Source organism: Tenrec ecaudatus, chromosome 2 (genome assembly GCF_050624435.1).
Source record: "Tenrec ecaudatus isolate mTenEca1 chromosome 2, mTenEca1.hap1, whole genome shotgun sequence".
NCBI lineage: Eukaryota > Metazoa > Chordata > Mammalia > Afrosoricida > Tenrecidae > Tenrec > Tenrec ecaudatus.
In genome coordinates this window covers 64,237,418-64,260,242 of record NC_134531.1, presented here as the reverse complement: position 1 = coordinate 64,260,242, position 22,825 = coordinate 64,237,418, and the positions used below count along the sequence as shown (strand labels likewise).

Genomic DNA, 22,825 nt, shown 5'->3' with positions numbered 1-22,825 from the left:
AAGCAAGGCTGTGTCCTGGGCATATGGCAGATTGCCAATGAATCTTCCTGCAGTCTTGGCATGGCGCTCTTCTTCATACAGTACAGCTTCTAAGATGATTTGCCCAGCATACAAGTTGATTAACTATGGATAAAAAATATAACCCTCAAGCACATCCTTCTGTTTATAAACTATATGGAATGTTATTTGTTTTGTTTGAATAACTGAGATGAAAATTTCGACATGAGCATAATTAAGTATCCTGAAATTTGCATTCTTTGCAATGTTATTCATTGTATGTGATCTACCCAGTTGAATGCCTGTGCAGAGTCAATAAGACACAAGTAAACATCCTTTCACCAAGATACAACTCACATCAGCAATGATATATCTTGTTCAATACTCTCTTTTTAATCTAGTTTGAATATATACCAGTTACTGTGGTTGGACAACTGCAGCAGTTTTAAAGTCCACTTTAAATATAGACTTGTCTACAAGTGTCTACTTTTGTGTGATAGTAATGATATTGTTCAATAATTTCTGCATTCTGTTAGATCACCTTTCTTTAGAACAGACATCCATATAGATCTGTTCCAGTCTGTTGGCCAGGTAGCTGGCTTCCAATTCTTGGCACACATGACTAAGTACTTCTAGAGCTACATCTGGGTATGGGATCATTGAAAGTGGTATTCCATCAATTCCTCCAGCCTTGTATTTTACCATTTCTTCCAGTGCAGCGTTTACACATTCCTTCAATACCATAGGTTCTTTATCTCATGCCACCTGTCCTGACATGGTTGAGCGTTAACCACCTGTCCTGATATGGTCGAGTGTTAGCCACCTGTCCTGACATGGTCGAGCGTTAACCACCTGTCCCGACATGGTCGAGTGTTAGCCACCTGTCCTGACATGGTCGAGTGTTAGCCACCTGTCCTGACATGGTTGAGCGTTAACCACCTGTCCTGACATGGTAGAGTGTTAGACACCTGTCCTGACATGGTCGAGTGTTAACCACCTGTCCTGACATGGTCGAGCGTTAACCACCTGTCCTGACATGGTCGAGCGTTAACCACCTGTCCTGACATGGTTGAGTGTTAACCAGTTATTTTTTGGTGCAGCGACTCTACGCATTCCTTCCCATTTCTTTGGACGCTTCCTCAACAGTGTAACTTGAGGCTTGAATTGTTCCTTCAGTTCTTTCACCACGACGAATGCCCGTGTGCTACTATCCTTTGGCTTTCTGACACCAGGTCTTTGCCGATGTCACGATAATGCTTCATCTCTTCTCAAGCTGCTCTTTGAAATCTCCTACTCTGATATTTTACTGCATCATTTCTTCTATTTGCTTTAGCTCATCTACACTCATGAGTAAGTTTCAGAGTATGTGATGGCATTAATTTTGGTCTTTCCTTTCCTTTTTGTTACCCTTTCTTTATTTATGTATGATGTCCATGATGTCGTCCTACAATTTGTCTCGTCTTTGGTCAACACTGGTCAATACATCACATTTATTCTTGAGGAAGTCTTTAAATTATGGTTGGATACACTTAAGGTACACTTTGGCTCATAATTTTCTTTTTATTCCTTGTTGGCTCATAATTTTCTTCAGATTCAGTTTGAATTTATACATGTGCAGTTCACGACTATTTCACAGTTGGCCCCTCATTTTGCTGTGACTAAAAATCTTCCCCATTCTCATTTTGTACATATTGTTATTAGTTGCTAACGAGTTGGTTCTGAGCCACAGTGACCTTACATGCACAACAGAACAAAACACTGCTTGGCCCTGCCCCATCCTCGCCATTGTTCCTGTGCGGGAGCCTATTGTTGCAGCCACTGTGCCAGCCCAACTCATTGCGGATCTTCCCCTGCTCACTGTCCACCAGCTGTTCCACACACGATGTCCTTCTCCAGGGACTGGCTCTCCGGGCAGCATCTCCAAAGTACCTGACACAACTTCTCACCATCCTGGCCTCCAAGGAGCACTTTGCCTGCACTTCTTCCAACACACATTGGTTTGTCCTTTTGGCAGTCCATGTTACTTTCAGTATTCTTCTCCAGCACAACGATTTAAATGCATCAATTCTTCTGGCTTCTTTATTCAAGCCCCAACTTTTACAAGCATGGGAGGCGATGGTTAATACTGTGGCTTGGGTCGGGTGCACCTTTGTCCTGAAAGTAACAGCCTTGCTCTTCGAGGCCCTGTGCAGCAAATTTACCCAGTGCAAGACATCTTTTCATCTCCCTGTTGCTTCATAAGCACTGATTATAGATCCAAGCATGATGACATACATGACAATTTCAATCTCTTCTTCATTTGGTCCCATTGTGAGGAGTCTGGTCTTCTTCACATGGAGTTGTAACCCATACTGGAGGCTCCATCCTTGATCTTCATCAGCGAATGCCCTTCCATCTGGTGAAGTTCGTGCTTATGTTGTTGAATTGGAAGTTGCTGGTTGCTGCTCTTATGCTATCCTATCATGCAAACTTCAGGGTCGCTATTATCAGCAAGGACCACGTTTTCTAGCTAATGAGCTCTTTTCCATCATTCACATTCTAACTACCAGTGATTATCGCTGCATCTTGATTGTTCGTTTGTTCAATATCCAACTGAAGAACTTGGTAACATTCTTCAATTTGTTTATTTGTGAATAATAATCATACTAACTGGTCTTCTTTGTATCCATGTGAACGTTATGCTATCAGTGACGGTACTGTACTTCAGGATAGATCTTGAAATGCTCTTGTGGATGATGAATGAGCCATCATCCCTCTTGAATCTGTCATCCTCAGCACCGTAGTCTGTGACTATATGATTACCTAAGTCAAATGGCCAACACCAGTCCATTTCAGCCCAGGATATTGATCTTTATGCATTGCATTTCTTTTTTGATGATATCCAATGTCCCTAGACTGGCTCTTTGTACATTTGCTTATGAATGGGTATTGACACCTGTTTCTTCTCATGCTGAGCCGCGTCAACAGATGAAGGTCCTGAAAGCTTTACTTAGATGAAGGTCATAAAGCTTTACTTCTCATGCTTAGATGCAGGTCCTGAAAGCTTTACTACATCCATGTCAATATGGTCAGGAGACAGCGCTTCCCTAGTCCTTATCCTGAGTGCCTTTCCATCTTGGGGGCCTATCTTTCAGCATCATTAACACTTTTATGATAAGTTTTTCACTATGTAGTGTTATTAGGCATAGAGTGTTCCATCATTCTTCCTTGTCTGTCTCAGTCTGGAAGCTCCATGGAAACTTGTTCACCAGGGGTGACCTGGCTGCTATTTGAAGTATCAGTGGCAGAGTTCTAGCACTCCAGGAACCATCAAGCCACTGTAGTGTGAACAACGGACAGATGAGTGGTGATGGCACCGTACCACCTGCCATATGGAAGGGAGGCACTGTTCCCTCTGGGTCATCTGTCATCTCTCGGGCAACAATTTGCTGATGTTGAGGAAGGAGCTAAGTGCAACACCTGATTCCTGCTGATCGCAGAACCTCTACAGACCCGAAGCTAGCCAGCCATGCATCTTGGCTTCTATGCAGCCCCAACCAACGTCCCCAAACACAGCCGTCATTATCAGTTTCGTCTACTGCCCTTTCCATCGGGGATGCAGAAAACACAGTTAAAAGGGCTTAAATGTTTCTCTCTCTGCCTCTTTCACTGTGATTAGTACATTGGGTTGAAAGCGTCAACACCAGTCCAGTGAAGATTCCACTAGACCAGAATGACGATATTTCAACTAAGGCTCATGGGATCACCTCCAGCGACACCTCTGACATCCTGGGGTTGCTCAACATTACCAAGAAATGCTCAGCTGCCCTAGGGCTAAGGGTTCAAGTGGCACTCCCAGGCCATACTATGTCAGAACATCCATCACCCCCCATGCTTACCACCACCCTCTGGGACCCAGCTGGGAACAAGTCTTTGCTTCCCCTCTGTGTGTGATGCTAAATAGGTGCTCCCAGTGTTGACTCAATTCACAGGCCTCATCCTCTGGCCTTTGCCCACTCCTGAGAAAGGGTTGCTTACCACCGGGTCCTCTTGCCCCTGTACTTGGGGAAAGTGGAAAGGAAGACTGAAAAGGGCAGTGTGGAAGAACCCCCTTCTGGTACTTAGCTTTGTAAAACACAAATGACAATGACGGCACTGTGTCCTGCAAATGAGCTGTCCTCTCTGTATTACAATCACAGTGAAGGGGGGGGGGTAGTCGTAAGAGAGGAGGGAAGGGACAGAAAATGGATGTCTTGAGCTCCTTGTGTGCAACAAGCCAACATTCCAGAGTCTTCACACCCACTTCTACATTCATTCTCCACAGCTGCCCCGGGAGACATCCACAACAGGCTTTTATGAACAGAGTAGGTGGAAGCGATCAAACTGTCTCCACCACCCTAAAGCACGTGCAAGTCCTAATTCCTTTACCTATGAACCGGTCTCTTTAGCGAGAATATCAATGACCAGGTTAGGGTGGGGCCTATTCCTAATTTCTTCTGAGCAGTGTCTTATAAAAAGGGGAGAACAGATACAGAGGGGCAAAACCATGCACAGATACAACCATAAATGAAGGAGTGCGGGAAGCTGGAAGACATACAGAAAGAGCTTCCCTTAGAGCAGATGGAGAGAGAGCCTGGCTTTGCCCACGTCCTTTCAGATCTCCAGCTCAAAATGGGGAAAACGAATGTCTGTCTTTGAAAGGCCCCCGCTTGGTGGCATTTTGTGTGGGCAGACAATAGGGAAGTGGCACACGCGTGGCAGTCACTCCCGAGCAGCTCTGGATCCAACGTGCCAGGCGGCTCTGCAAGTCCAAAAGGGTAGTTCAAGGACAAGTACCCAATGGCAAGTTATGCTCTGGCACTGGCACTCGCCCTTGAAATTTCCCCTCCTTTCATGGAATTTTTCTTAAACATCCATTATGTTCTTCACACTTCTTTTCTCAGCTTCTCTAGTCTCTCGGGCAAATGTGCATTCGCACATTTTCACGGTGCATTATTTTCCCCGCTAAATATGCATTAAGTATAAAATACTGTCAGTGAAGCAGCAGAGCAGGCCTGCGGGATTCTCAGCCGCATTCTCCAGGCCCGAGTGGGACCTGTCACATTGGACCTGCCTGTTTGGCAAGCACTTCTCGACAATGCGAAGAGCTTAGGCAGGCCCTTCACGCGTCTCTTCTGGACTTTCTCTTCAGGGACTAGCTCCTCTCACTGTCAACCCCTGAGAAGACCAAACACTGCCGTCAGGGAGAAAATGTGCAGAGACGTGTCATGCGGCCTGTGGTATTTGGACCCGGCCCAAACCAAAGCACACAATGTGGACAGAACCCTCTCACTTAGGAAAATCGATGCCAGAAGCCTGAAGGAAAGGGGTTTCTGTGTAGAAGGGGTGGACCCAATCAAATATATTTCCAGTCACATGTTTGTTTGTTTTTCTGGGATAGTTGGACAGAATACATACACGGACATGTGTATTACTCAGGACTATCATAAAATGCCACCGATTCTAATCAGTAAAAAGAAATCACTCCTCAAAACTTGGCCGATACACAGCCGCGACACAAATGCTGGACCGCGACACTCATCCTTGACACGTCACACGAATCTGACGGCAGGCCTCCGCGGGCGGGGAACATGAAGTGTGCTGGTCACTTCAGACAAGTGGAGAACCAAATCGGGTAGAAAGAGAAGGGAAATACTCTGCTAAAATACAGGGCTGCCATCGCCACGCCAGAGCCCTGTGTGCCCAGGAAGCATCTCTATCGCCGGACTGTGGGAAGCGGTGGTTTTCCAGTTCTTCTCCTTGGACGATGGTGCTGGCAGTGGGAGAGCAGGCGTCGAGCCTAGGCGCTCCTCACCAGGAATTTTTTGGAGTACCGATGAACCTTTGTCATAGCTTGGTGTGGTAATATGCTGGGTCGGGGCTGTAAGGTCTATGTGCGTGCGCACGCACACACAAGAGTGCTTCAAAATGATCTTGAGAAAAACCGATTCCCATTCTAATTTTCCCAGTGAATTTTTGGGAAGCCCCTCATGTGTGATTATTTTAAGTATCATATTGTATATTATTTCTCAATCTTTATCTCTCCCTACTATGTATCTATCTATGCAGAGACTCCCCTGCCTCTAATTGCTGTTACAAAGGATTTCAGATGCATGTGCTTCAAGTCAGGTAGATTTACATGTGTTCTTAGGAATTGGTTTCCTTTTCAATGGAAGTGTTTTTTTTACATATCGAACCCAATTAAGAATGACATCTCCTTTATAAAAACAACAACACTAAAGAGAGACAATCAAACAGCAACTAACACCAGTAATGTACACACTGCACTTGGGGGGAGAGAGAATGGACGTTTACTTCTCTGATGTGCTACATCGACGGACAGATATGTAAGACTCGGACAGATATGTAAGCCTCAGCATGCTGCACACAGGGGACATTGAAGCCTACTAGCAGTGAGGAAACACGCATTCTGACCTGTCCCCAACCTCTCCAGGGGATTCTGCCTGAGCAGCACAGTGATCAGATCCTGGGCATTGGGCGGCGGTGCTTCATCTTTTTCAGGCCAGTTGATCTCATCTAGAAAGAAGACAAAGAGCTTACCACTTAATATTCAAAGCGGGGTGGGGGATCTATGTCCCCATAGCACCACCATCTCCATCACCATCATCTGGGAGCTTGCTAAAAAAAGCACAATCTCAAGTCCCACCCTGCAAGGTCAGCAATTGGTCCCTATGAAGCCCAGGTAAAGAATGTCAATTTCATTTGCATTTTGATTCTATGTGTGTGTGTGTGTGTGTGTGTGTGTGTGTGTGTGAGAGAGAGAGAGAGAGAGAGAGAGAGAGAGAGAGAGAGAGAAGACTACGAAAGAGAAAAAATATTGGATCTCCACAAATTGCCCCTCTAGCTGTTAGGAGGATTTAGTAGGGCAGAAAGTTTGAACCCTTGTGTTTCAGGTGGCCCCTCCTCCAGGGATGATCTGAGAGTTTGATTTTATATGTCTACTCTGCTCCACTGAGCATCTACCCAGAGCGAGCGTACTTCATGCCACAAAGCAAGAATGACTGTGTAAAAACAATTATTTCCAGAGACCAAGAAAAGGTCAAAATGCCAAGACTGAAGAAAAAAGAAAGAAACACATTCAAAGTAAACATCCGAATGCAGGTATTTTTAACCATTTCATAAATATTAGGCTATGTTCTACATTATAAAAGGGGCTGGCCCAGAGATAGTTGTGCGTGTTTATCTGCATGGAAATGCAATAAAAACCTGAGTTATTTCTGAGTGGGCCTGCCTCCAGCTTCCGCTGCTGCAGTTTAAATCTGATTTGGAAAATAAAACATGAATATGCATCGGAGCCGTGAGGCATCAAGAACAAAGGCAGCATTTGCTACTTGTGTTAATTAAACAGTTGATTCCCTTTGCCATTCAGGCCCTGGTATATCAGAAAACAGCCTAGTTATAAATCCATAAACAGTTCAGATATCGTATCAAGGGTTACACACTGCAGGCAACCCACCAATCTACTTCGTTAAAGTTTACAAACACGCCTGGCTGGTGAAACCAGCGATAGAGAATAAGGCTCTCGTGCAGGCCAAATAGATCTGTTTTCATGGCTGGGTCTTGAAGGCGCAGTCCCGGCTAGACCGGAGGGAGTTGATGGAGATGTCAGTCAGTGACAACTGCCATGCTTAGGATGAGAGGCCTCTTAGAGCTGTGCTTCTGGGAGATTCATCATAACAGCAGGTAGGGTAGCGATAGATCCTATTTAATTATCATTTAGCCGCACAACAATCGCTGGGGTCAGCATGCAGGTTAAGATCTAAAGGTTATTGCCTTTTAAATGAAAGATGAACAGCTGCTGCAGAAATAACACTACACTGTAACAACTACCAATGAAATCATTAACAATCTGGGGGTTACACTTGCTCCCTTCCCATTCTCATTATTTATTATTTGGTAGACATTTGTGTTCGGGTTTATGACATTTTTGCTAATTTCTTTAGTGTGCCGTTAGCCATTTTACCCATTTATGTAAATGCTGCCCACATTAACCTTTTCTTCCCTGGTGAAACTTTGCTATTACGGAAGGAAGGCTGGAAGGCTACAGAACCATTTGTAAATCCCATACCAATTACTTCTGCAGAAAACACACGCTATGAAAGGTGGTGGAATTGCTAGTCCCGTTCCAGAGTCTGTGTTAGGAAAACTTCTGCAGATCAATTTTCAACTCGATGACCCTCTGGAGGCTGTGGGAGCCAGTGGAGGCCGTGGGGAACCAAGTTCTTTTAATTTGCTGGCTCAACTGCTTGATAAAGGTTAACATTTTCATAGTGAAAGCGGCGGCCCTCCGCCGATTTGTGGTAAATAGCTGCTTCCCCAACAGCAGCTTAAAAATAACTCCCCATGATATTTACCGCTGATGACTTGGCCAAATAGCTCTTCTGGAGTGTCCCCAAAGAATGGCACGCAGCCAATGAGAAACTCATAGAGGATAATCCCCATGGCCCACCAGTCCACGGGCTTCCCGTAGCCCTGCCTCAGAATCACTTCTGGTGCGATGTATTCAGGTGTGCCACAGACCTGAAAGAGGATTGCAGTCTCAGAATAATTGGGATATTAGGTATGCATTAGAATAAGCAAGGCACCACAACACCAATTAGTTTGCCCGGGGTGCACCTGCTCAACCACATGGAACCACAGGGACACACGATCTTAAAAACTGGGCGAGGCGATACTTAAATGCCAAAGCAGGGACGTGTCAGCGTCTGCTCTAGAGCCGAAAGAGTGTCCGTCTTCATCTCAAATTAGACCTCTGACCCACCGATTTGTGGTTTTACCCACCGCGACCGGATCAAGCCCAGTCGTACCCTTTAAACGCACCAGAAGGCACGCGGTGCTCTTCTTCGGCTTCATCTGACCCCAATGCAGCCACGCTCTGGTTGTGCCATCGCCGCCTGACAGTGGCGCTGGGTTTACCTTAAGTAACTTTGCAATGAACAGATTGCAGGCCCACGGTAATGAGGCATGCTTCAGGGAAATGGGCCGTGGCTGGGCCTCGAGCGCCCACCGGGATTGCAGCCTTATCACGAGGTCCAGAGGACTCCGCGGAGGCTCCGGAATTTCTTACAAAAACAGCGTCCCATTTGTCTTGCTCACTCTCACTGGTGCGCAATGAGATCGTTTGTCTTGCTAATAGACCATAATGCAGGGGGAGGGCTGGGGAAGGAGTGGACCAGTCACAGAGGGTCAGGGAGAAAAATGGGAGCAATTTGCGCGTTATTAAAGGTAAGGCTTATACAGACATCTCCACCACCAGAACGAATGCCGAGTCGGCCCGGGCAAGTGGGTTTAGGCAATCGCTGTCCTTTGTATTCCGCTGCGGAACAGCATGCGGGCTTACCTGCTTATCCAGGAACTCGCGGGCATCTTTCTCAATGTGGCCCTCGTACAGATTGGTGGTCATGCTCATTAGGCCCACCTTGGATAATCCAAAATCTGTCAGCTTGATGTGCCCCATGGAGGTGACCAGCAAACTAGGCATCAGAAGGACAAACATGACATAAGGTCAGGTGGCGGGGTTGGCTCTTTCATGGAAGCATCCTGGCCCCTCTGTCCTCGAGTTTGAAAGACTATTTCATACACTGGTATCAACCTTGTGAGACACGCCGGTGTGGAAAGAGAAGGCAGATCAGGCCAACGTCAAGGACGTGCACCTAACAGTGGAGCTGAATTCGCCGGGGAGGGCCAGCCCCTGGGCCCAGCTCCTTGGACTGTCTCATTTACAATACTCTGGATGCTCTGAAAACTTAAAGGAGGGCACTCTGACCCCTTTCCACCTTCACAAGAAAATAAATAAACCCATGAAACACCACCTATCATTCTGTGTCACACGCCAGGCACTGTGCTGGCTGCACCATCTGGGATTTAAATGAGGCACAAGACAAAGAACTTGAACGAGAGGTCCCTGGCCAGCTAAAATGTCAATTTCTCCATGTTACACCCAAACAAAAAGCAGCAGCAACAACAAAGGCATTTCCTGTAGACACGAAGAAATGACATTTGATGGCTTTCTGAATGTATTTACTTAAATGAAAAGAAAATCCAATTTTAAATAGTGCATTTTGAAAAATGAAGGACTGGAGGAGAAAGAAGCCACGTGGGAGAAAGGTTGCCAACATTGCAATGGTGGTTGTCTTTGTGCGGAGATGCGCTGAGGCAGTTAGTTTATTGTGCCGTGAGTGTTTTTCCCCCTTCCTTAGGATTTCCTGCACTTTCCAAATGGTCTGTAATCACCATCAATCAAACTTATCATATTTTCAAGACCTTTAAAGTCTTTACATATTAGCACATAAAGGGTGAGCAGCCTCTCAAATTAGGGAAGAAGGCAGAAAACATTTCATGAATAGTATCACAATAAATGTCCCGTCGTTTGGGGGAAATAGCTTATCAGACTCCAAAGTGCACCCCGATGGATGAAGAGAGGAATAGCAAATAGGTCTGTAAGCAACACGGGAAATGTTACCAAGGGTTTCCTCCTGCGGCACGGGGAGGCCTATGACAGCAAATACCCAGACTAGGAGGACAACTGACAGCACTCCAGGCGGAAATGTACAAAATTTCTATAATAAACTTAACCCTGGCTTTACGTTTACCTTTTCTCTAGTTTCTCCTGTTATTGTTTCCTGTATCATAACCTCTAAAGCAGTGGTTCTCCACCTTCCTCATGCTGCGACCCTTTAACACAGCTCCTCATGTGGTGGTGACCCCCCCAAGCATAACATTATTTTCATTGCTACTTCACAACTGTCATTTTGCTACTCTTATGAATCGTCATGTAAATATCTGATATGCAGGATGTATTTTCATTGTTACAAATGGAACATAATTAAAGCATAAGGATTCATCACAATAACAATATGTAATTCTATATTGTGAAATATTTATTTCTAAGGACAAATAAATGACGTTTTGTCTTGAAGCAGTCTTCACGCCCCGTACTCATACTCATACGGGGTGTATCTGCATGTGGGCGGACCTGCCTGGAGACGGAGAGAGGAGGGTGTCTCAGTTACTAAGACCAATAGAAATATGTTTTCCGACGGTCTTAGGCGACCCCTGAGAAAGGCTGGTTTGACCCTCAAAGTGGTAGCAACCCAAAGGTTGAGAGCCACTGCTCTAAAGGATTATATAAAAAGCACTCTCTATAAACCACGAAATTACCCACTGGGGAACTTTAAAAGAGCACAGCAACATTATAATAAATCATTTTTGTAGATATTAATAAGAACACTTTTTGAGACTCACTATCACTGACTCACTAACTTACTCACTCACTCACGATCTCACTAACTCACTCTCACACTCACTCTCTCACTCTCATTCACTCATGCTCTCACTCTCACTCACTCACTCTCACTGACTCACTAACTCACTCTCAAAAAAAGAAAAAAATACACTTTTCGTACTGTGTGGAAAAAGCCTGTGTACATACTTGTCCGGTTTCAGGTCTCTGTGCACAATCCCGTAATTGTGCAGGTACTCCAAAGCCAGGACCGTCTCAGCAAAGTACATGCGGGCCATATCAACTGGGAGAGGGCCCATGTTTTTCATTAATGTTGCACAGTCGCCCCCTATAAAGCAGAATAAAAGGTTTGGGCAGCACATTATCCACTAGGATTAAAGCTCATCCGTTTAGGATAGAGAATTTCAGAGCAGAATCCTCCCTAGCCATGGATACAACATGCCATCATCATGTGTGCTCCAAGTAATCACTTCCTACCTTCCACGTGGTTTGGAGAAAATAGAAACTTTTGCATAAGGAGTACTCAAAAAAGGGGCAGATTTGGCTCTGAAATGGAAGTACACACTGAAGAATGCCCATCCCCACGTTAGGAATGTGGTGACAACGGAAGAGATCTCAGGATAGAATGTGGGGACTCCGTTTAAATTCAGATCCTCTGCCTACAGGTTCAGAGATCTCGGAAGAACCTTGGGATATCTCCCTGGCTCCTAGTTCCTGCCTTGGTTTTTATCAGGATGGGACGCAGTCACCCCTTCGAGGATTAATGTGAGAATTAAAGGAGATACCCTATGGAAACAATTTAAAGCATCATCCAACATAAATTCAGCATGTGATATTAAGCATAATAAAAACTTGTATTATTGCGGTTGTTGTTTCAATGACCACAACAACGGACTAATAACAGAAAGTACGAGGCAGCTTCAAAAACTCAGTGAAAAAATGATTGAGTAGATAATAGAACCTTCCACAGATTCTTGCAGCTTCTTTGTATCGGTGTGGTGCAAAGAACAATGGGTAGAATTCAGGTAAACTACATTTTTTCTTAAAACAAAAACCCAGACTCACTGCCATCCAGTCAATTCTGACTTGTGGCCGCCTGGAACCTACATCTCAGTGTTCAGTGGGTTTGCTCTTAGCCTTCATTTCACTCCTTTGAAAAAGTGGGAATAATGTGTAGTCATTGTTTCGTTAAGTTCTATACTGGTGGATTCGAATTGCTGACCTTACGGTTAGCAAGCCAACACATAAGCCACTATGCTATCCGGGCTCCTGGACCAAGGGCAAGAGCATAAATTAGATAGTTTAAAAATTCTTTCAGCCTTTGCTGATCTATTCATTCCTTAGTAACATGATTATGTTAATATAAACACTCAGAAATTCAACATAAAATCAACAGACTACTTAAAGCATATAAAAAGCTGACGAAAAACTTGCATGATAATGCTCAAACAAACAAACCTGGCTGCCAGATTTTCTTTCATGCACCTCCTTCTCATAAGCCACTGTTGCTCCAAGCTACCAATTACCATGTTTTCCCTCCAATCCAACCCACTGTCCCCTCAACCCCGACTCATAGCAAAGCGATCAGGCAGGGTGACACTGCCCGCAGGGTTTCTAAGGCACAAGCAGCCTGCCACACCTTCCTCCTTCAGGACAGCTGCTGGGTTTCAACCCCTGACCCTTGCTTGGGTTGGCAGCTGCAAGTTTTAACCACTGCGCCACCAGGGATCATTGCTATAGACTCACAAGAGAGGCTATAGCTTTATGGCTGCGTTCTTAAAGAAAACCAATTGTAATGAACATTTTTATGGTATGTGATAAAAATGAGTAGGAAAATCCCATCACCTATATTCCAACTTTAACGACCAACTTGAGAGGAGGTAGTTAGGATTAAAAGCTATTAAAAAAAGACAAACAGCCTCTTCCCAAACAGCACTAATTTCCCCTTTGTTGTCCCAGAGCGGGCACTTTATAGGCAATGATCAGAAGAGAATGACTGGGAGTACAGCCATCTCATTGCCTGGCTTCAGTTCCTCCTGGGTGTGGGTTTCCACAGCACACAATGAGCCCGGGCCTCCTGGGTACAGGTGGCCAGCGCCCGGAAACCAGAGCCGGCTTACCTTCCACGTATTCCATGACCATGCACAAGTGACGGCGTGTTTCGAAAGAGCAGTACATGCTGACGACGAAGGGGTTTTCCGCGAACGTCAGGATGTCCCGCTCCACGAAGGCCTGCTGGATCTGGTTTCGGAGGATGAGGTTCTGTTTGTTTATCTTCTTCATGGCAAACCGCTGCCGGGACTCCTTGTGCCGAACGAAATAGACTGCCCTGAAAGAGAGCACAAGGGTTGGGGTGCATGGGGAAAGAGGAGGTGGGGATGCTGCCAGTGTACCGCAAAAGCCAGGCGAGCAAAGTGGCTTCAAGGTCACTGATGGCTGGAATTCAGCTCACAGGAGGTCTGCGAGCAGCCTCAGACATCCCATTTCAGGCAAGAGGCTTTTACACACAATTGACTGGGGCACTTCAGGAGAGTAATCCTTAAGTGCTCAGGGGGATGGGGCCCCGGGAATGCGGGTATATTTTTCAATGGGTATGCAGGATCGAACAGGTTCTGGGAGCTTCCAAGGCTGTGACAGCTTGAAAGAAGACTGTCAAGCCTGTCTTCTGAGATGCCTCTGGGTGGGTTTGAACTGCCAACCTTTTCATCAAGAGTTTAAACTCTTTGCTGTAGAGAGAGACGACGGAGTCTGTTTGTGCTGGTGGGGCTCAACATGGCGATGAAGTAACTTGAAGAAATTCTTACACAGGTGAACCACGAGTGTGAAAAGGTAAATAAAGCACTCTTTATACAACAAACAAAACTAAACCCAATGCTTCAAAAGCCCCGATAAAAGGGAGTTATTAAATGCGATTCCTACTGATTTATTGTGGGTGCGGACATGTTGGAAAGTTGGGAAAATCATAAAAACGAGTAATTCCAGAGTGCTTCAATCTCTAGATTGCTTCCTTTTCTTGCCTCACCTTTAGAGATGCTAAAACCGAAGCAGAGAAATGGTGGGTTATCAATAGGGGTTCTGTGAGCTGTCACCTAGATGTCTGGTCTTAGCACAGAAGTTCAGTACATTTATTTAAACTTGGTTTACCTGGCAATGCTCAGAGGATGTATTGTTTTCAAAATGATGTCTCAGTTTGACCAACTTTCTAATTAACCAAGAAACGACTCCCCCTTTCTGAATCTGACTCAAGGCTTCCACCACACACATATATTTCTCCAATTGTGGATGAGATAAACACAAGATTCCATAGACACAGAAGACAAGCTGCTCCTAAGCCGATGCTGGAAAGCATGGAGCTTAGGAAAGGCCTTGCTTTGCACTGATAGATAATGCAATGAAAAGGATTTTTTGAAATAGAAAATCTATTTAACAAAAACAACAACAACAACAACCCTGGAAATTAGCATTTACCAAGTGAAACAAAAAACCAGTAACACTTTCATGCAATCATCTGTGTACTGCAAGTTACTGCGGCGAAGCTTGCTCCCACGTCTGCTATCCACAGTTCATAGGACATTTCCTGGTACGGATTCTTAAGTGCCCGGGGGTCAGGTCGGGCTCACAGCCTCCCTCTGTACAACAGCACAAAACACTGCCCGGTCCCTCACCGTCCTCACAAAGAGTGTGCGTGCGGCCACTCTCATGGCCCCGGATCAAAAGATCTCAGTAAGGTCCTCTTTTTTGCACTGACTCTGCACTTTACAAAAGCGAGACATCCTTTCCCAAGGCCTAGCACGATGACACCCCCAAAGTACAGCAGCCGAATCTCACCATCCTGAAGGAGCATGCTGGCTGTACTCTCTCAGGCCGATTTGTTCATTCTGCTGGCAGTCCAGGCTACCTTTCACGGGCTTCACCAGCGCCATGCTCAAATACAACAATTCTTCTCTGCTTGTATTTGTCCGGCTTCCGCCTGCACATGAGGTGACTGAAAAAACTATGGCCTGGGCCCGGCGCGCCTTACTCTTCAAAGTGAGAGCCTTGCTCTTGAGTGTTGTAAAGAGGTCTTTTGTATGTAGACTGGCCCAGTGCCATACGCCATTTGATGTCTTGCCTGCTGCTTCCAAGAGTTTTGATTATGGATCCAAGAAAAATGAGAATCTTTGACACAGGATATTTCGACTGCCACACATTTAGATGATCTGAAAGTTGTCATTTTGATTGCCAATCAAGCCCAGCCTTCCCCCTGCCCCCCTTCATATCTCTACCCGAGGGAGTGGAGCAGGAAGAACAGAGCTGCACAGGGTTTCATGAGACAAGAAAGCAGAAAAGCACCCTGGCTCCCGAGTAACCGTGGTTTTTCCTGGGACTCTCCCTGTGGACGGGGTGACACTCGATCTCAGTCCATAAAATCTGACGTGACTTTCTCTTGTCGTGACGTACTTACAGCACGAATCAGTTCTTCCCTTATGAAATTCACCTAAACCCACTGAAATTCATCCTGGCGGTCCCTTGTTATTCTCATCAAATTGCACAAGGACATCTGTGTTCACATTGCTCAAGCTGGTTTTATGCCTCTTTTTTTTTTTAACATTCCTAGCTTCTTGCATTTTTTGTGCTTTCTGGGGAGAAGTCTCCTTTAAAAAATTATTATTAATTGGGAGTTCATACATATATATCTTTCCAAAGTTCAATCACGTCAAGGCGCATTGTACAATTACTACCACAATCAGTTTCCAAACATTCCCTTTCTTCCCGGACTCCCTGACATCATCTCCCTTTTACCCACCCCACCACCACTGAGTGGGTTCACCAGAGGCTTATTTCCAATGTTGTTCTCACAAATGAATCTTGGACTCCCCCTGTCATCCTTAGCCATCTGCAAATTGGAATCTCACAATTTAGGCTCTGATATTAATCTCTCCTTTTACTTTGGAATAGATCACTTATAATCCTTTGGTGATTGATGATGCTATGCTTCTTCCATGTGGACTTAGTTGACACCTTACCTAAGTGGCTGCTTGTTTGGAGACAAGGCTTTAAGGCCCCAAAGGCTATTTTATCTGATAGCTGAGCACCGTCTCATTTTTTCGCCATATTTTGCTATAGCATGCTGATCTTTGGTGTTCCCTTCCTGAGTGCAGGGCCATGATGTAAGAACAAATTGTTAAGTTGGAGCTAGGATTTCGTATGAGTCCAGAATCTAGGAACACTCTTCTTAATACTATAATTTTTAAAATTTGCTAATTGTTTCTTTACTAATCACTGTTGTCTCCTTCCTATCGTCTGTCTTTTCCGGTAAATAGATGTTCTTTATCTACTTAAGTCAGCAGCGATGGGGGAGAGAGAAATGACAGACAGACAGACATCTCACACTGCTAAGCCCATCTGGAACCCTTCAACGCTATCAAAATGGGCCAGAAACCAGATGCAGCCCCCAAGGGTGGCTGGCTTGAAGAAGCTTTTTGCCTGTGCTCCTCCATTGGCTTGGCTGTCCTGGGGACGAGGACGGGGCAGGGTGGAGGGGACTGTGGCGACAAAGCAGGAGCTGTCCCCCTGCCAAGCAGGCCAAGGGGTGGGAGGGCAGCGATGGATGGAAGCAGCCGCTGACACAGTGAGTCAGGCCTACTGGGAACAGGAGTGTCTGATGCAAGTAAAATCTCACATCCGCTGGCGTGGAGTCAATCTGCATGTGGGAGTGAGGGTGCAGGTGTGAGAGGGCCTGGGGGGAGGGTGGGGTGCGGCTCATGGAGGGGTCAATGAGACTAATGCGCATCATGGTTGGAAAGAAAAGCCAAGGAAGGGGAAAACACTGTGTGTTTCCAATGAAGCCTTTTATTTGTAAAATAAAGCTGGAAGCTGTGTAAGGCGGAAACCTGTCAGACAAGGACCATGTAAATACCTCCCCCTGATAGTGACATCAAGGTGGTAGGACTGCGCCCGGTTGGAGGAAGGAAACTTGAGAAAATCTGAAAAATCAGACGCGTCCTCCAAGTTCAGGCTCCCAAAGGTTTCCCTGTACCCCGGTGCCTGGACCAAGCGCATGCTAGCTTCCTACAGAGCCGCCTGCTAGCAAGGCGGGGAGCGTGGAGTTTCCGGCTAGTTCCCACCTGTTCTGTGTGAGACCGCCGTCAATTTCTGGCCCAGGACCTGGGTGCAGCCACCACTGTCTGCCAGTGGGGGCTTGTGTGTGGCTATGATGGAGAACAGGGCTCAGCCGAGCTTTTCCATTAAGTCAGACTAGGAAGAAAGACTTGGCGATCTACTTTGGATAAACCACCAACAAACTCTACAGACCACAATGGTTCACTCCCCAAGGGATGACCAATGTCGCAGAAGCAATTAGCATGTTGTTCCACAGTGTGCGAGGTCGCTGTGTGTTGAATCCATGGTTGCTAACAACTAGGCCTCCCTCTTTTAAAGTTGTTTCCACTTTTAATATTTTTCTGCTTTCTTTTTGATGGAGATTTCCGCTTGTCTAGTCATTGCTGTTTGCTTGCGTGAGGTTTGTGCTTTGGTTTTCTGCATATGAGATACAGAATAGGCTGGTCTACAAAGACACAGTGAACAGGATTGATCAAGGCCCAGGGGCAAGGCTGGGGGGGATGGAGGGAGTAGGGAGCCACACCAATGAGGAGGAGAAGAAAATGAGAAACTGATTGTGATGACTGCACAAGCCTTGCGAAAAGGACTGAATGATTACACGGTACAAGACGGGCCCTCAAACTTTTTAAACAGGGGGCAGTTGGTTCACTGTCCCTCAGACCCATTGGAGGGCCGGACTACAGTTTAAAAAAATACTATGAACAAATTCCTATCCACACTGCACATATCTTATTTTGAAGTAAAAAACAAAATGGGGCAAAAACACCTGGCGGGGCGGATACATGTCCTCGGTGGGCCGCATGCGGCCCGCTGGCCCCAGTTTGAGGACCCTTGCTTGTATAACACATGAAATCTATGCCAATAAAACCAAACATGCGTAAAAACTAGAAGTGGTGTAAGGGATGCTGCCCTTGCAGTCAGGGACCAGAGCCTGGAGAAGAGGGAAGGGACTCTGGTGTGGCACAGATGAGCCTGATGACCTTAGGACACACATGTCACTGAACATGGCCTTGAGAAAACCACGGTGCGTGCTTTGCCACGGGGAACAGAGCCCTGGCCGCCAAGAGTCCGGGAGCTGGCTGCACTACGGCTTTTCAAGCAGCCACTGAAAGGGTGTCACCTGGAGTCACTGAGGGGAGAGGTCTACCTGCCACACCGAAGCCGAGGAAAACCTCTCCCAGTTTGGCTTTCACGCCCCCGCCCCCCCAGGGCTCCCATTTTTGGAGTCCGTGTACATCCTCCTGCCATCAGCGTCTTGAGTGGGCATGCCAAGGGGTGTAGCTCCATTCGAATTTCAAATTTAAAATAATTAAAATGTAGAGGAAATCTGTTGGAAATGTAATGAGCGATTAAATCTGAGAAGTGCTGGTGGGGGGGGGAGTGTAAAAAGTTTTGGCTGAACGGTGGAGGCTCGCCTCGGCAGCTTGTGAGTCCATTAATGCCTTGGCCTGCTTCCTGGGTGTTTACGGATCCACAGCTTGTTTAACTTCTTGTATATTCCCAACCGTTCCCCAACGTGCCATCTACCTCATCTACTACACAGTTGTTTAATTGCGCTACAAATGAGTTTACTCAACCAATTACAACTCCAAACACTGCAAAGATAGATGCCCACATCTCACAAACAGGGTGCCTCCCAGAGCGTCCCTCTGCCCACCCCCAAGATGTAGGCGCCCTCAACTCCAGAGTCGTGAAGTCCAAGTGTGGTTTTGCTCCCCAGGGAGAAGAGAGCCCTAGACTGCCTCCCAAAGGCAAACAGAACTCAAGAACCAATCACAAAACAAACTCGCTAACAACCGCAGACCAGCAAGACTTGCTTTGTCTGTAGATAAGTTTGAAGGAATTCCTTGAACGTGCGGTGGAAATAGTGTCAGAAAACATTTGTAAGCTGCCACCAGGAAATATGTCATTTGACACAAATGCTGAAAACAAACCAGTGGAGCGTAGAAAGGACTCCCAAATATTTAAGTTCTTCCCTACGCTAATGGTGTGGAAAATATTAGAGGTGGAAAAAAAAATCGTCAGGGGAAACATGCCTGGTGGCCCAAGAGCAGTCGCTTTGATCTCAGCTGCTCAGATGTGTGCTAAATGGCAGTAAATGTCCGTGGGATTGTTTATTGTTCTCCCTATACAGATGGACTCGGGATTAATATTTAATTAAACTCCAGGGCTGGGGCTGTCTAAAATGGACCAGGAGGTAGTTTGCCTATTCATTATCCTTCCAAACTATTTATTAGTAAACTCAGAAGGATCTGATCACAATTTACCCTAGGCCATGAGAAAGATGCTCATGAATGACTTCGATTTCTAGGATCGGGGTAACAAACACAGCAAAAGGCAGTGAGCACTCACGCATCTCAGCCAGCTTCGTACCGGAATACCTCTCTTACCAGGTTGGCAGCCGTGTGCAACAGGCAGGACTGATTCTCAAGGAGGAATGCTACACAAGAAATATACAACGGACCCCCCTGGCCTGGCACACACATACGTTCCACACAGGAAAATAAACTAACTCCTGGTCCATCAAATGTCAGGGATGCCCCAACGAAAAACTGGCAGAGGTAAGGAGTTACAAAGCATGAGTGTATACATTGTCTCTTTTCTTTCTTATCTTCTCTTACTTAATAAAACACCCCCCACCCACCTCTACAGTTACTCCCTCTAGGACCCTGGGGGCTGCTCTCTGAGGGGCATCTGGGCCGCACATCACACCCATCCCGGAAGGCGCCAAGCTCACACAAAGTATCCATTTGGCATTATCCACATGTGAAAAGGATGTTACTCAGGTGGGTTGAAATCCAATAGGAAAACTTTTCTTGAATTACTCACCCATAGGCTCCGTTGCTGATCAATTTAATTGTTTCGAAATCACTTTCCCGAGGTTTCCTACGAAGTTTCAGGGAGGCGTTAGAGCTCTGGGAAACAAAGGGCACATGTTACAAGAGTGCAGGGCCACAGCGTCCACAGCAAGTGAAAGAACGCCTGGGCTGTCGACAGGCCCTGTCCCGTGCTTTGCTGAAGGAGCATGCTTTGCTGAAGGAGCGTAGGGGTGGTGCCCAGGTGCTGCAGGCCAGCCTCCTGCACAGCACCAGCTGATAGAGACCAATGCCACGAAAAGGCTGCTCCATCACAGAGTCAAGGTGCACACATTGGCTCATAACAACCGGGGGCTACCTGGCTGCAGGCATCTAAGTATAATATTACTGTACTACTATGTTAAAGATATTTTTGCATGGCCACCAGTGTTTCGTTGATTCCTTTTTTAAGCACAGAAAGGTAGTGAACACTAAGGCAAACGTTTGGCCCGCTGATCTTAGACAGGATGCTCTCTGCCAGTTCTGACCGGCAAAGGCGACTTACGGTCAGATGGCAGAATGGAGCGCCATCATTCCAATTCCCCTGTGTTCCAGCCAAGAGACTAACGAGACGGTCACTCCTACAGAGAAACCCAGAGGGCGGTTCTGCTCTGTCCTACGGGGGCACTATGCGTCGGCACCGACTTGATGGCCGTGAGTTTGGTTTGGGTTTTGTATTCGAGCTAAATGAAGCTGTGAGACCGCGTTCCAGGCCAATCTTCCACAGCCATGCTGAGGCACGTCTCCTCCTCAGCACGCGGTCTCGGCTTCACGTCAACCAGAGCTTCCCAAACGTACTTGGCCCACCACCCCATTTGTGGTGGGAAAAGCAATTCTCCCACCCTCTGGCAATGGGAAACTTTTATAATGTAGCCCATAATCAAGGCTATCATTTGGGGACTCTGCTCTGGCAGCACCCCACCCCGTGGATTGTTTCAGTAACCCCCAGGTAGGCCGTCTACCCACACTGGGAAGCACCGATGTGAACAAAGTCCTGCTTCACAGAGAACAAAGTCCTGCTTCACAGAGAAGCCCACCACACTTTCGGAAAATTCCAGATGTTCACTTCCCTGGGTCAACAGTTCAAGTGAGCCTCACCCTAGTGTGTTAACCTTTAAAAAGGTCAAGTTCCATCCAAAGGCCACATCTTTCACGTGCTTCCAGCCAGCCAGAACAGAATGGACTGGAGGCATCCACCATGTGCCCTTCCTGTCCCTGACCAGAACAGGTACAGCTGTGTCATTCTGGGGGAAAATGCTTTCTTAAAAAAGGTCATAAGCTTGGAATTTCCCACTGTGGAATGCAAGCCTCGTTGTCCCCACTCCACAGTTTCCCTAGATTAAGGTGTCAGTTTCCAAAAAGACAGCTTCTTTAAAACTTCAGTTAAAAGGGTAGAGTTGACAGAACATGAACAGCCTCTCTGTACCCCACCACAGTATCTGCACATCTCGTCATTGTATAAGAAACCTCGCCATGCTGAGATACGCGCTGTCTTCTCCAACTCACTGCTGGAAGACACGGGCACCAACTTCCCACCTTCCTCTCTGCCCGAGTTCTCTCACTGTCCTGCGTGAGTTCAGTGTCTACACTGATCACACATCTGAAGGCCGCGACATTCTTGGACCCCCTCAATTCAAAGCACCATCTCTCTCCTCTCCTTTTGCCTGACCCCAGAACATGGACCACTGGAAAATGCCCCATCTCAGAAGACATCACTCAAGACTGGGTGTCTTTGTTTGTTCCAGGACTTTCAGTCTGGCTGCTCTTGCCTGGCTTGGAACCATGGTCTCTGCCCCAGGCTCCTTTCTCTTTCTGCCTCCCTGCCTGAGTGACCTCCTGCATGGCCACGGGTAAGGTCCACGTGATGGCAGCCTCTGCCAAACACTTTTAATCCAGTTAGTGGGAAAGTAGCAGACGTGAGAAACAACAGCCTGCTCCCCGGCTCCCTTTGGATGTCTCAATGGAGCTTCCGTCTCAGTGCATCCAAAATGAGGGACAAGGCAGTAAAAATAACAATGTCTACTTCTCTGTTGTATTTCCTAGGGGGTGGTAATATGCTAATATGCAGACGAGCTCACATGATTGTCTGTAATCTTGATGACATCTCTTTTGCAGCTTCGGAAATAGGTACTAAGATGTGGAATTGGGTTTCAAATCTACACGCTCCCACTCCAGACATGGATTCTTAGCTAGGAGCCTACTTACAGTACCAGCTTCCCTGACCGCTCCCACCCCTCCATCCTGGTCTCTCGTTGGCATGTATAACTAAGGGAGTGACTCTAGCACTAGCACCTCTCACCTGTGGCCCTCTGGAGTCCCTTCCCTGACTGCACCAGGGCCACCAAGCTAGGCGCTCTGATTACAACTATTTCCCACACCTCTCTTACCACATACACATCCCTCAAAGCTCAATAGTGCCTCAGACCCGGAAGAAAAAACACACCATAATTCAGTGGATTATTTAATATGGCTCTTCTCCCCACAGATTTACTCTCACAAACAACCTTTGCTTTCCTGGTAGATCTGGGTAAGAAGGTCAGAGGGAGGTGATGGTTGGATTATGGTTCAGTTCAGAGTGCTTATTAACAGA

At 46.5% G+C, this 22,825-nt stretch overlaps 1 protein-coding gene across 7 annotated transcripts in view; it reads right to left on the bottom strand.

The window, feature by feature from the left end:
* Positions 1 to 22,825, bottom strand: part of MAST4 (microtubule associated serine/threonine kinase family member 4) — a 740,331-nt gene that overhangs the window by 30,108 nt on the left and 687,398 nt on the right. For all 7 annotated transcript variants that reach the window (XM_075541112.1, XM_075541113.1, XM_075541114.1 and 4 more), the window contains 6 exons: positions 20,210 to 20,295; positions 13,399 to 13,607; positions 11,468 to 11,606; positions 9,377 to 9,509; positions 8,391 to 8,556; positions 6,451 to 6,552 (listed from right to left, as the gene is read on the bottom strand). In XM_075541112.1, coding sequence (XP_075397227.1) covers positions 6,451 to 6,552; positions 8,391 to 8,556; positions 9,377 to 9,509; positions 11,468 to 11,606; positions 13,399 to 13,607; positions 20,210 to 20,295 — 835 coding nt within the window. The remainder of the gene's footprint in view (positions 1 to 6,450; positions 6,553 to 8,390; positions 8,557 to 9,376; positions 9,510 to 11,467; positions 11,607 to 13,398; positions 13,608 to 20,209; positions 20,296 to 22,825) is intronic.